The 14,642-nt window shown below is 44.6% G+C and overlaps 2 protein-coding genes across 2 annotated transcripts in view; both read right to left on the bottom strand.

Moving 5' to 3' along the window:
* The window catches only part of MRE11 (MRE11 double strand break repair nuclease), a 277,276-nt gene that overhangs the window by 116,988 nt on the left and 145,646 nt on the right, over window positions 1-14,642 (bottom strand). The gene's annotated exons all lie outside the window — the stretch shown is intronic.
* LOC104029407 (transmembrane 4 L6 family member 1) lies at window positions 2,665-14,119 on the bottom strand. Its single transcript, XM_075725028.1, has 5 exons — window positions 13,949-14,119; window positions 9,255-9,320; window positions 4,467-4,667; window positions 3,651-3,796; window positions 2,665-2,866 (listed from the first exon to the last, which is right to left on the bottom strand). Exons 1-5 carry the CDS (start codon window positions 14,117-14,119, stop codon window positions 2,665-2,667), a joined length of 786 nt encoding a protein of 261 aa, XP_075581143.1.

Genomic DNA, 14,642 nt, shown 5'->3' with positions numbered 1-14,642 from the left:
TAACTCTACTTTCTGTGTTATTCCATGTGTCTTCCTACCAGACCTAGTTTGAAGCCACAAGTCCTTTAGGTCGCACAAGTCAAGCCACAAGATAACTGGTTAAATATTGATTTAATATTTACATATATCAGTGAAGCCAGTGATTGCACAGTTGACAGGACAGAGGGTGTCCCCGTTAGCACACAGATGTGACGCTAAACATTCCCAGGGCAGGACAGCTTGGCACAAACAGATGGCAGCAGTACAGTGCATTTACTTTCCCGTGCTGGAGGTGGTGTGTGCCAGTGGGTACCTCTCCCTCTCCTGGTGCTGGCACAGCCCAAGCTGGCTTTATCATAGAGATGAGAGTCAGGGAGACAAAACTAAAGAATGAGGGCAGGGCTGATACTTAGGGTCTGTGAAGAGCTCATAGAGCCCCTCTGCTGATGAAGGAGTCTCTCTCAGTCTGGCTACATGCTGAATATCCTTACTTATAGCTGCCTTCTTGACTCTTTTCCTGGTTGAATCAGTTGGCTCTATTTTGTTGTCCACTTTTATATGTAGCACTATCCAGGCTTCACTGCTGACAATGAACACGAGCTTTTAAAGCCACCTGGCAGGTTTGGATGCACCTAGTCATGACTGCAAACTTCAGCAAGTCTTATGATTTTTTTTACAGAAGGTATTTTTAAGTTTTATGGTCAAATTTCCTGCTTCTAGGGGTGAAGCTATGCTCCAAGGAAGTGTATGTGTGCTCCTCATCCTAGCACAACTGGCATTTTCTTCCTCGTTTTGTATAAAGCGGTTTGTGTGCTGCATTAGAGGACAGCACAACCAACCATGTGTCTGCAATAACTGTGTTCAAATAACTTGCTCCCATGCTACAATGCAGAAATATGTACAACTTTTGACTGAGAAAACATAAATGTCTCTCTCTGAAAAATAGACTCCAAGTGCTTTAAATAGATTCAGATTTTCATAACTGCATACATGCCTGCAGGATGGATAAAGATTGTCTTGCAGTTTGGCTGACTCAGGGAATTCAGTGGCATGTCCAAGAATTAACCTTTGAGGAAGTCACTGAGATGATGGAGTTTCTGAAATCTGCCAGTCATGGACTTCAGCATCAAGGGCTTGATCTTGAGTGATGATGGGGAATTACGCAGTTCCTGGTTGGGATTACTGTTGCTGTAACACCAAGACTGATGCAATTTGTTGCCTTTCAGATTATATCTCTTATGTATTACTAAGCTGCACATAATTACTACCTTTATCGATTTAATGTTTATCTTTACCAGTTAATTGCTTGTCCAAGTGATCTATTCTAGATCAGCCCTACAGACCTGTGTGGAAATTAGTCAGACTCCTATGCAGTCTCGTGAGGGCAAAATTGGTGCTGAGGTTCTCCTCCTTTTAGTTTAACCAGATGTTGTTAAACTCTTGCTCCAAACCCTACTGTCCATATTGACGCAAATGCCCCTCCAGGGCTACCACGTCTCTCAGATACTCCTGAAGAACTGATGTAGAAGTGCACTGGAATTTGTCAAACTTGATAGCAAACTACCAAATGAGCACAAGAGGATTTGGCTCCAGGGTGGCTGAAGGAGGCTGAAAACTGTGTGCTTCAATTGCGTTTGCAGTGTCACAAAAGCTGCTCGATATATTCTCTGCACATCCACATTTAAATCTAGGAATGCCTGGGTGGCAAGTTCATAGGAACAGACAGGTGAGGTCAGGGTGGGATTTGGAGGGGATGGGAGGTTATTTACATCCAGCCAGAGAGTCCCTGCTTCGTGCAGCTGATAAATGCATACATTAACAACGGTTCAGTTTCCCATATACACAAGAAGGCAAGTGGGGAGCTTTGATCTGGGGACCTTTGTGTTTTATGCACAAGTATGGCAGTCAGGACCAGACAGATTAGTGGTTTTGCCAGTACCTGAGATATAGCAGGAATATTTAGAGAGACGAAAATTTGGAGTCTCAGATCTAAACGATCTAGTCTTTTTCCACCCTGGCTTCTTTAAAAAAAAAATCATTTTGCCTCATGAAACTCCTGAACATTTTGGGCTTTCTTCATCATATCCCCATAAATACAGCACAGTGCACTATCCTTATTGTATGTGAATCGGCAGCTCGGGGCTTGTCCTGGCATTCCCTGTAGATCATTCACATTCCAGAAATATTTGCCTGAAAGGCAATGAATGAAAGATGATTAATTAATAATCCAGATGGATATCAGACTTACTGCAAGCATCTTGTACAATGAAAATAAACAATGAAAAGGAAGCAGTGGTGATAAATGAAACTTGAAAGAGGTTTTCTTCCATTGTATAAAATGTCATTTTTACTACTGTTGACTAACTAAAACCACCTCTGCCTCTCATGTCTCTCACTGATGCTGGGGGGTCATTAAACTTTATCAAAAAGGCTTCCTGAATGGGAACACAACCATGCAACTGAGTATGTCAATACATCACACTGCCCCACTGTTATGAAGCATCTGAGGACCGTGTTATCCCTGACTACAATGTGAGGGAGAGAGAGACAGTTTACAAATTCATCTGTACTGCCTCAGCTCCCTGGAAGAGCACATTCAGGGGCTGTGCAAATGTCTCTGATCATGTACCATTCCCAGATCCTGAAAAATAAAAGTGGTAAGAACATAAAGCACTCTGATATCTTTTACTGCATACCAACCTTTCTTTTCCTCATACACGTGCCACATATGAAGCCAGTAAGTCCACTGATGATTTGAATAAAACAAAGAATAGCTTCAATCACACCAATGGCCAGGAGAATAGAGAAAAGGACAATATTCCAAAGGATTATGTTTTCAGGTTCTCTGCAAATGCTCCATGTTGTCTGGTTGAACAAATAATTGCCTCTGTGATAGAGAAAAATGATTGGCAACGCATTAGAAAATAAAAATTTGAGAATGCTTTCTGTGTTCTGCATTACATTTTCTGAACTTGATTGCACAAAGTGAGTCTCAGATTCTACTATAATTGGTCAAAGCTGGTGACTGTCTCCAGAATTGCCTTTGCAGGGGTGCAATTGATAACTAGAGAAGACAGCCATATCTGTACTTTGTTCCATGCACAAGAATCTCCCTTTTGGTTTATGGCAGTGCTAGTAACTAATGGGAAAGGTCCCTAATGGTTTTAAAATGTGTCTCCATATTCTCCATTCCTGCTGTGGTATCTCAGACCAGTCCATCCGTCATCTCTAGCTCCAGCTTGAAGATCATAGTTGCCAAGGTTAACTTTAAAGAGTTAGAAAAGATTTTTGCTTTGCTTTTCAGAAGTAGGTAGAGTAGACTCAGTTCATGATGATTTAACAGATTAATGTGGCATACTTATCGAACACTTCCTTTTGACTCCGGTGGGAGTCACAGCCCAGCAGCATTTTGAAAGCAGGATGCAACTTGCACAAGGGACTGCTGACAAGCGCAACAAAAGAAACTCAGGCAGTTTGCCCAAACATGATCCTTGGTCAAAAAGATGACCAGCTGGAACATGCTGGCTCAGAGAAATTTGAATTTGTTTGTAGACCAGGTGGACCGTCAGTTCACTTTGGAAAAATTCAAATTTGCTATAAAAAGATGGGGGGGGGGGGGGGGGGGGGGATTACAGAAAGCAAAGTTGGAGGAGCCTGTAAGTCATACTCACTCCAGAGTGTCATTCCTGAAGGGGTAGACGTATTCTCCATCACCCGTGTCGCACAGAGGGCCCCCAATCAGCCCCAGTGAGGAGATGACTGCACAATACACTCCTCCCGTGAATCCCAGCAGAGCCAGGAACACCGACAGCAGCATCTGAAAGGGAAAATACCTTCAACATTGCATGCACAGAGGCATTCAGTAGCATGGAAACCTTACACTGAATGGGAAAGAAACAGTCTTTATCTGTTTCTTACTATATGCTGAAACTTATAATAATAATAATATGATATTTGTGGCAATAAAAAAATAGTTGATTTTTTCTGACTAATGCAGCTATCCTAGTGAAAGGATGTCAGCCTGTATTTGTTTTGCTTTTAAAAGTGGGTAAGCCCAGAGCTTTAATTATTCAGTTTTATACTTGACTAATCAATTATGAAAAATCTGGTGGTCTTCTTTCAAAAAGACAATATGAAACCAGTAATGGCTTGATGTGGTTGGTCCACATCATGTGCCTTGGCATTTTCATCTCTTCACGAAGAGCACCTTTCTCAGCCCTTGTACCAACAGAAACTAGCCAGCAACTACCGAACCAGGTATGAAAGCAACAGAACATGCATTAGTTGTTTTTGCCTATTGATGAGAAATGCAAAAGAGCCTTTCTTATTGCTGCTTTCCTTCATTTTGCAACAGCATGACATGTGGTTACCATTGTTCCCATTGAGAAATCTAATTGTGCTGCGTGTGGCAAAGAACCAGTGGTGACTTCGAATTATATGTAATGCACCTGTATGTTTTACATTGGCCACTCCCACAGAAATGTTACCTTTGCTCTGTTTTGTGGGAATTTTCTATTAATGGATGGAATGTATCTGGTTGCTGTTTGTGTATAGAAACAAGAATCTGAGGTGGGTGCTACTGGTGGTGTATCTGGGCCAGGCTTCCCGCTAGGCTTGTTAAGAGTCGCTGCCTGTGGTTGTTTACAACTCTGCCAAGAAGGAACAGACTGACAGAGCCAGGGGGAGACCTGGGCTAGGGGCAAGGCGGCAAGACTGCCTCAGAGTCAGGGCAGAGGCACGGCTGAGGAAGCGCATGGGAAACACTCCCTTCCATGACTTGGGTTCGAAGCCAAATACCTCTGGCAACATTTCCCTGTTGCCAGCAAATACCAGTGAAATCTAATAGCCCCCAAGGAAGGTAGAAACATTCTCCGAATACCAGCTGCTCCACAGGGTGCTGCATTACAGAGTCAAGTGGAAATATCCACCATCCACATTGCAGATTTGTGACATAGCCTTGAAAACTATTCACTATCCAAACGTGTTCAAGCTGGTGAATGCAGTTTCCAACTTGCCAGACGATGACATTACTGCTTTCTGTACAACCTTGCATGCTGCCAGTGCGTGAATTGACTCATTTTGTGTGTCCTTTTGCCTCTAAAGCAATCTTTGACTTAGACGTTGCTGGGATTTCTCATGAGATTTATTTCATCATAACTGTTTAATAACTCTGTGGTTTTTTGCAAAGCTGGACACTCTTTTCGTCTTTATCTGCATGTTGGCTGAGTTGCCTCTTAGCAGAGCTTCATTGTCAGCAAAACATAGGTAATTTAGTATATTGTCTCAGACCAAAGCAGTGCTGGGTTGTAGCTGATGCACTGTCTCTCACAATAAGATCACCAGCCATGCCTTGCGGTGAAGGTGAGTGTCTGAAACTCCTACCTATGCTGAACCACTTCTCCCCACCTATTTTCTCATTTACTTCAACTGTGCAATCTGCATCTTGGTTGAAGGATCTTAATTATGTTAACAATTAGTTTTAGCACAGCATAGAAGTATGGGCATCCCGAAGACAATTATGATAGAAAAAGTCAAATGGTCTTTTGCTATTACTATGTTTTATGATAGTGGTTAGTACTAGTAGTACTCATCAGTGCTATCTTTGATGACTATTCTCTGACACATGATTTTCTCATTTGAAATCTGTTGGCTGTATGGCTACCTTCATCTCACCTATTTCCTTTACTATGCACATGTTTATGTAGACAAAGACTACTTGTCGCTGAAAGGGGAGTCTGAAGTTGCTGCAGCTGTTAAATTGGCTCTCCTGGGAATGTTCTGGACACACAGTGGCACTTCCCCATTATATCTACTCTTCTGGAGTCTTTTCTGGAGACTTGTCCCATATTCTATGGAAATCCAACAATTTTGTTAACTATCATATCATCTCAACCTTTCAGCATTTTCCCTAGCTGTACCACCTTCACTTATCACTTTTTTTTTTGAAATTTTTTACTTCCTCATTTGTTTCTTCAGTTGCAACATGAGATCTAACCTGGGATACTTGAGTTTGTTGAAATAGTTTCCCCTGGTGTTGGCTTGTTCTCTACCTTCTGCAAATGTTCAGCTGACCATTTTTGCTGGTTTTCTTGTAATATTTTCCCTGCTTTATCCTTCACACAATTGGATTGTCTCTGGTGAGCTGATGAAGACTTTTAGCATTCACTCTTTGAGCATTTGCATTAGCTGCTTTGGTGAAGTTACCAAGTTCCTCCTGTCCCAGCTTGTGCTGCTCTTTATTGCCCTGGTTCTTGTTTCGTGCACATTTCTTTCTTCTCTGTTTCTTTCTCTGGAGGTGTTTTTGTGGAGTTAATATCCTCTCTGGTTATCCATATACCTTTGCTAATCTAGGTTTGTTTGTCTGGAAAGCTGCTATGGCTATTCTTGTTCTACTAGTAACTCTTAAGGAAGGCTTAGAGAGAAATACTGGAGTGTATTTGCTGATGCAATGACAGAAGCTGTATTTTGTGGGGCTTTTTTTCCTCATTGTGCCAGTGTGGTAGATGCTTTCAGATGTGTACATGCTAAGCTGCAAGGCATGGAAGCTTTCTAAATCTTACTTTCCAAAATCATTACTCCATAATGCAAGGACAAGAAGCCATCTAGGTATGTTTGCAGGCAACAATTTAAAATGGATTAATGAAAAAACTTACTCAATGCAGTATGTAATCACCATGAACTAGAGAACTCAATAAGGTGTGTAAAAGGATGAGAAATTTAGTAATCATTATTACTGTTGTTGATACTTCAGCAGCATGTAAAGGCTGTGTTGAAGTCTGAAACTACTAAACCATGGATTGCACAAAATATAATAGGATAGAGTCCCTGCCCTGAGGAAAATTGTTATGTTCTGATTGAATAATTATTCTGATCAGTATTTGTTCTTTAGCCCCCCCCCCCCCGCCCCCCTTTTTTTTCCTATGAAAAGCAATACTGAGTATTCAGTGTAAATTATAATTTTATACCTAAGGTCTCCAAAGCAGAAAGGTGGACAAACTGACCTTTGGATTACAGAGGCTCCTGAGTAGTTCCAGTGCGGGCTATTTCTTTGCCAGTAGGTAGAAGTTGGTGGACAAGCCACCAAGAGCTGGGCACCCTGTAACAGGTCCACCCGGACCCACCTCACAAGGAGCTCTGGCACCTTGGGAAGTCGCTGCCATCATGCATGTTTGAACCAGTCCCAGGGCTCCTCTGCTCTCTAGCCCCTGGTGATTCACACCATACCCTGCCTTGGGTATACAGCCCATACAGTCAGGGTATCTGTGCATTTCCTCCTGCTATCCCCAAACCAAAGTTTTCCTGAGGTTTCTTCTCCTGAAGAACAACATCATTAGCCCTCTGATCTCCCTGCAATACTCACCTCTTTTTGCATGCTTGGAAATCACTCTTCCCTAGGAGCTGTGCAGGGGAAGTGGTTGTTTTTAATGCCATTCATAACCACTTGCTCTTTGCTCATGACCCCATCTCATCTCTACATTGAGCCACATTCTGTTTAAACCATAGAGTGACCTGTAGAGCTTCACCCCTTTCCTCCTCAAAGAGGTGTGCAATTCCCACAGTCCTAGAAGACAGCATTTTCAAAGATATACTGTCCTCACCGAGACTATCCTCTAGTTTGGTTTGAGTAGCTTCATCACCTGGTCATCAGCTAGCTCTCTTTATACAAATATCATAGCGCATAATCAAACTACTTTCTCAAAAATATCTATTGTATTCCTCTATAACAGCAAATAAGGAAAAGGAGGAACAACTTGTAGGTAATTGATCAGTGACGGGAAGGTGCAGACAGGATATCTGGCATCCATGTGCTGCTGCTAGGAATGGCTCAGACAGCGAAAGGGTGGTGGAAGGGAGCGGAGGAGCGCGGGGGTCTGTGGATGCAGGCTGCTGGATGGCACTGTGCTACTACCTGCATCGGTGGGCTGAGGGAGTGAACCCAGCCAGTCTGGGGAAGTTTGGCTCTTGGCTCTGTAATATTTAGTGCTGGGATGAAGGATGGAGAAGGGAGTGCTGAGATGCTGTATGGCCAGAGCCTGGTTCAGCTGAATTTCCCCTCATGACTTACCATGTTCAACAGAGCATGGAAACATCCGCAGCATGGCTGTTTTTTCACCAATGCTTTCTACATCACTCAAAACCAGGAGAAGCAGCTAGCTCAGGCAATGGGTTCAGGGTGCCTAGGCTCACATCCCAGCTCTGCAGCTGGCCTACTTGGCCATCGTTAGCATCCTCTCTATGCATGTGACATTTGGTAAAAATCAATGTAATGACAGGTCCCTTGGGATGTACTTGCTGACATCCTAATGAAGAATGTTATTTTGGTATTATGAATAATGAATTAACTTAAGTAAAACATCTTGAAGAGGTAAAGGTCTTCTCATGGATCAAACTAAGTATTAATTGAAGAGCACAGAAGGGACATGCTTTATTGTATGGGATCTCTCATTCCAGGCTGCTTCTGGGGAGGATGCAGACTAAAAAAAACATTTCTAAGTCAGTTTATTCTCGCTAATAATGATAGCCACATAGAAGTCTGCGCCCAGGGCTTGAGGATAAATGGAGATGCCTGTATAATGTGCTGCTTTATAATATTCTTAATTATCAAGGGAAAAAGTCTCTCTGGCCTTTGTCTGGATGACAGAGCGCCGAAATTGCATTTGCACCTTTCATGTGCATAATGCTTGGGCAAATGCATGCTATGGGTCAAAGCCTTCCATGGGGACCAGCCTCTAGGAAGCAGTGCTGGCTCCTTAGTGCCAGCAGCAGCTCAGGCTTTTAGCATGGGCCTGCAATGTAGGGGACCTGTCTGCTCCTACAGAGGTAAGCAGGGATGAACCTGTGGAAAAGCAAGTTGCCATGGAAGGGTATGGAGGAAGCTGGACCAGGTGAAAACAGAAGGAACAGGCAGCTGTCTCAATCTTTAGGATCACCTCGAGCAGGAGGAAGCTGGAGCTGTGCTTTACTTTATGTGGGGAGAAGTGAAGTAGCTTTGTCCCCCTCTGCCCTCAATGATGTGGCTAAATGCTCCACTACCTGCCCTAGCTGATTTCCCTCATATCAGCGGCTTCAATATCATAACATTCTTGATGGCTAACTGAGCTCTCAGCCCCAGCCCAGGGACGCTGCAGATCAAGCTCTTCTTCTGCATTTCCCTGACATGGCTGTTGATGGTGGTGTGATGGTTTATCATTGTACGTTTCCACCTGCTGAGCAGCCATTTAAGAGCTATTGTGCAAACCCTATAGTGCCATTTCAACACATAAATATCCACTTACCCCACATCTGTTAGCGCAACATCCTGCTCCGCCTGCTCCCAGGATCATGGATGCTGGCAAAATAACCTGTGAGAAAAGCACAAGCTGAGTTGGTGTGCAGTACTTCTGCTGGGATGTTTTTTAAAGTCTAGGAGCTGGGGCACCATGTTCCTCAAATGCAAACCACCTTGTGCCTCTTCTCTGTGAGTTATACCTGGTTAGGTATTGGTGGTTGCTGAGGAGTAACTCAGGAAGAAGCATGGGATTACAGCTACAGCTGGCTGGCAAGCTTCTGGTACAGTAATTCTGGCTGCTGAAGGTATACTGCTTCTTTTCAGCAAGGGTTATTTTTTTTTTCAGGAACAAACATGTCAGTTTTGAGAAAATGGAATTTCTGCTCAGAAAAGACACATCACTGGAGTAAGAATTATGTCAGTTTAAATGTTCTGAGCATCGTGCTCTGGATTATAATTGGGCAATCAGTCTTAAACTTCCTGGAAAACATCTGACTTTGGGTCTTTGTGCTAAGCTTCTGGAAAACTTACAAAATGGACTTCACTCACAAGGAACTCCTAGTTCACATCAGCTTTCTCCATGGTAATTATCAGGTGGAGCTGGACTGATACAATGGAGTCAGCAACCATCTGCGTCTCAGGATATAATGCCACCTTACAGAGGCACTCTGGAGATAGGAAAAGCTGCATTGAGTTTGGTAGCTAGAAGGTGAGAAAGCTTTTGTGGATCTAGCTGTGCAGCCAGAGCACTCCTGCTGCTTTGCCTCTGCCCACCACTGCTTGTGTAGGCATCTCAAAGAGCAATGCAAGAAAATGAGTATTTGAGAAAGTAGGAAATGGTCCTTACAAAGTTAATGAAAGAAGAAGAACCCCCCAAACAAACAAACAAAAAGGTAAAAGCTGTAAAAACAGCCTGATGATGTTGGAGAGGTGTTGTCTCATGTAGGGCAGGAAGAGTAGAATGTCCATGTGTGGTGGGTTGACCCTGGCTGGATGCCAAGCGCCCACCAAAGCTGCTCTATCACTCCCCTCCTCAACTGGACAGGGGAGAGAAAATATAACAAAAGGCTTGTGGGTCAAGATAAGGACAGGGACATCACTCAGCAGTTACCATCACAGGCAAAACAGACTTGACTTGGGGAAATTAGTTTAATTTATTACCAATAAAATCAGAGTAGGGTAATGAGAAATAAACCCAAACCTTAAAACACCTTTTCCCCACCCCTCCCTTCTTCCTGGGCTCAATTTCTCTCCCAGTTTCTCTACCTCCTCCCCCTGAGTGGCACAGAGGGACAGGGAATGGGGGCTGCGGTCAGTTCATCACACGTTGTCTCTGCCGCTCCTTCCTCCTCAGGGGAGGACTCCTCACACTCTTCCCCTGCTCCAGCGTGGGGTCCCTCCCATGGGAGACAGTCCTCCATGAACTTCTCCAACGTGGGTCCTTCCCATGGCTGCAGTTCTTCACAAACTGCTCCAGCGTGGGTCCCTTCCATGGGGTGCAGCCCTTCAGGAGCAGACTGCTCCAGCATGGGTCCCCCACGGGGTCACAAGTCCTGCCAGCAAACCTGCTCCAGCGTGGGCTCCTCTCTCTCCACGGGGCCACCGCTCCTGCCAGGAGCCTGCTCCAGCGTGGGCTTCCCACGGGGTCACAGCCTCCTTGGGGCACATCCCCCTGCTCCGGCGTGGGCTCCTCCCCGGGTGCAGGTGGATCTCTGCTCCCCCGTGGGCCCCCATGGGTGCAGGGGCACAGCTGCCTCCCCATGGGCTGCACCAGGGGCTGCAGGGGAATCTCTGCTCTGGTGCCTGGAGCACCTCCTGCCCTCCTTCTGCACTGACCTTGGTGTCTGCAGGGTTGTTGCTCTCACATGTTCTCACTCCTCTCTCTGTCTGCTGTTGTGCCGTTCCCCCCCTCCCCTTCTTAAATCTGTTATCCCAGAGGTGCTACCACAGTTGCTGATGGGCTTGGCCTTTGCCAGCAGCGGGTCCCTCTTGAAGCCGGCTGGCATTGGCTCTATTGGCCATAGGGGAAGCTTCTAGCAGCTTCTCACAGAAGCCACCCCTATAGCCCCCCGACTACTAAAACCTTGCCATGCAAACCCAATACACCATGGTGAATGAAGCCCAGAGAATTTATGTGTGCAGTGTGCATATCTCTGTCAGATTGTGTAGGACAGTGTTATGAAATCTGCTTAGATTTGCAAGCCCATAAATATTTTTCAAAGGATTTTCTCTCCATTGCCTTTTGTGTTCACCCCAGAGGCAGCCTCCAGTGCCTGCAGTGGTTGCTGGACCATAGCTGGAAGGCTGCAGATGTAGAGCATTGAGGTTAAAAAGACGTTCCTCTTCCTGGAAAGATGTCAGCTCTTAAGTAATCACAGGTGGTCTGCAAGGCAGCTTCAACCCCAGCATACCACTGTCTGGCACTCAGAAGAAGAGCTAATACCTCTGCCCATCAAACCAACACTCCCTTTCCTGCAGGGCTGTCTTTCTTTTTAGGAGGTTTCCCATCTAAGCTGTGAACACCTTTGTGTCATTTATTAGCCTGGCTCAGGATGAAGGGTTTACTTGGCAGCTTTCTTTTTTTGCAGTGCTTGATTATAAACACCTGCCTTTTGACATGGGAATGAGAATTTGCTGGATTTGGCTGTTGTCAGTAAAATGAGGGCTGCATGTGAGCCATGGCTCAGTCAGGCGTTTCCCAGTGTTGCACATAGGCTTTCCACCAGGAAAGACATTGCTATGACACATGGAGCCAGTCTTCCTCTCTTTACACCCTAAACTTTTGAAATAAGGAAATAGAGAGGTTTTTACGTCATATAAATTTCCATTAGAGAAGTAGCAGAGGAGGCGGAAAGGGTGGGGCTGGCTGCTCAGCCAAAGAGTGTGCTGATGATCTAGGTATCAGTCTCTGGATGAAGTTCCCAGGTGGAGGCAGGTTTTCTGGCTCACAGAGCCAGGCCAGGCTGTTATGAAGTTTCCCCCACAGTCCTGGCTCCAGAGGCTGTGTCCTGGTCACAGGGAGATCCTCCAAGACTGGGCAACCTGTTGGGGTGACTTTCCTGAATTTCCTTTGGGGAGAAGCTGGGTGCGTGGGGGAACACAGTGCAGCTCGGTCTGTCCTCACTGTGGAGTCAGGATACGGCCCAGGCTCTGTCATGGGGCACTCTTGCCCTTTGCTTAGCTCCCTACAAGGCCCAGAAGCCAGTCTTCATTTTTCCACGCTTCCAGCACCTGGAAAATGGAGATGATGATAATACTTTCTTTCCCCTTCTCTTCACCTGTGGGCATTTGTCATGGTGTTTTCTGGAAAACACATACACTCAACAGCATTGTTTGTGGATCAATAATTACTCCTAATGCTGTGTTTTGAAGGTCAATGCAAATTTTTCCTCCCCTCTCACTTGCTGTTCTCATTTTTGATGTACGTGGTGCTGGCCACAGGCAAGCCTCTGTGGAAGCCTTAAAAGCAGGCACATTTTCAATGAGCCTGTGACGCTCTCATTCCTAACATCACCCTTTCCTTTCATTGAACGCCAATGACTCCTGGGCTTGCAATGATACAAATTTTCCACAGGTCTCTCATGTAGTTCCACTTCTTCCTTTAGGCTTCCTTCCACAAACTCATGCTTATGTTCAAGCTCAGCGTGAGTAATAGGCCCAAGCGGTAGCTGGGAGAAGAAGCAGGGAAGCTGCTGGTGGAGAACAATTTATTGAATGATCTTATACCATGTTTCTTATTTGGGAAATATGAGTCTGAACCACATCCATTGTAGCTTTTCCATAGACTTCAGTGGTAGCTGCATCATAGCCTGACGGTGAATGAAATTTGTTTTTCTCTAAGTTAATTATTCTTAAACATTCATTTTTTTGTTGTGCAGGTAGCAGCTCTCTGCCAGTTTACCATCTGCCTAGGCTGCTTAACAGCAAGTACTTGTTATATGCACGTTACTTGCTCGGTTTTTTATCTGCACTTGCGTAGATAATTGGAAGAGTGTAAAGGGAGCAGGCTTTCTAATGAACTGGAAAGATCAGTATTCCCAAACACGTTCCCTTCTAGTTATGGATGTTCACATAAAAGCAATCTTTCCTGAGTGGTGGAATGGAGAACTGGTTATAGAAGAGCACATACAAACCAGATCAAACCCAAAAGGAGGTAGGTGGATATGTGGGAACATGGGGCGTTCAGGATTTAAGCCATTTGCAGCTCCACATTCGTTGAGTGTTGGCTGGGTCTCTAACAAACACCTACTGAAACATGTTTCAATTTTGCCCTAAATGTTTTTTGTGAATTATGTGAGCATAACATCAGTTAGAGGAGTAATGAGGGAGTGCAGCCAATAGTGAAAACTCACCACCTCCAGCTGAGCTTAGGACCTCAGCTTTGCTTTGACTCATGGAGACATGAACACCCATGTCACCCTTCTCGACAGTGAGAATTCCATCCTATTGCTTCCTCCTGACTTGGAGCCCTGACATTTATTTCAGGAATACCTTGTATTCCCATGATTAGGGACTTTTGCAGTCTTGAATGTACTTTCTCAGTCCTGAACCCCAACTTCCCATTTAAGCTGCTCACATGTTTATGCAAAAGACATTTCTGTGACTTTTTTTTGTTAACAGAGGGTTTCTTAGCCCTGAATTTAGAACAAAACAAAACAAAAAACCATCCTGTAAGAAACAGTAGAAACTCTTCTCTCTTACCAGTATCCCAGCTCCCAGTATGCCATGGAAAAACCAGACCAGATCGGTTATCTCACTGAGCTGCAGAACTCGTCCGTTGGGGAAGTACAGGAGGATGTTGGAGACTATGGCACATGCTGCCAGTGGGAACAAGGTGATCCCAATGCACTTTGAACAATTCCTTGTGCACATGGTAAGTCTCTGCTGAGGAAAGATGCAGGGAGGTTTGGGTCAGTGCAGTGCAGGGAGCACAGGATTTCAGCAGTTTTCTTCTTTAATGAAAGAGGAATCAGTTTTGAAGCAAGAAATGTTCGAGTTAAGACTTACACAAATAATCCTGTTCTACAGACCCTGTTCCCTTCAGAGACTTTATTTAAAATGGAATTATTAAAAACTGGAATGTTTAACTGAATTTATTTAAAATTGCCAAGACTAAACATGTGTTTGCATGAAAGGAACGGAGAGTTTTATTTTAGTTGTTAATGGGCAATTGTCTGTCCATTTGGAACAGCAGTAACACAACCATGGCTGCACAAACTGATACCCTGGCTGGTAGACTTCATGGTGGGGCTAAGGCCTTTAGTGGAAGGGGAGGTGGCTGCAGCGGGTTGTCTGGGACCAATCTTGGGAAGCTGATTTGAAATCTCGTGCACTGAAGGTCTAGAAGAGCAGGGAATGACTGCCAGGAATGCCATAGAAATGTTCAACCCTGCCT

The sequence above is a fragment of the Pelecanus crispus genome, chromosome 1 (genome assembly GCF_030463565.1).
Source record: "Pelecanus crispus isolate bPelCri1 chromosome 1, bPelCri1.pri, whole genome shotgun sequence".
NCBI classification, from domain to species: domain Eukaryota; kingdom Metazoa; phylum Chordata; class Aves; order Pelecaniformes; family Pelecanidae; genus Pelecanus; species Pelecanus crispus.
This window is presented reverse-complemented; position numbering and strand designations above follow the sequence as displayed.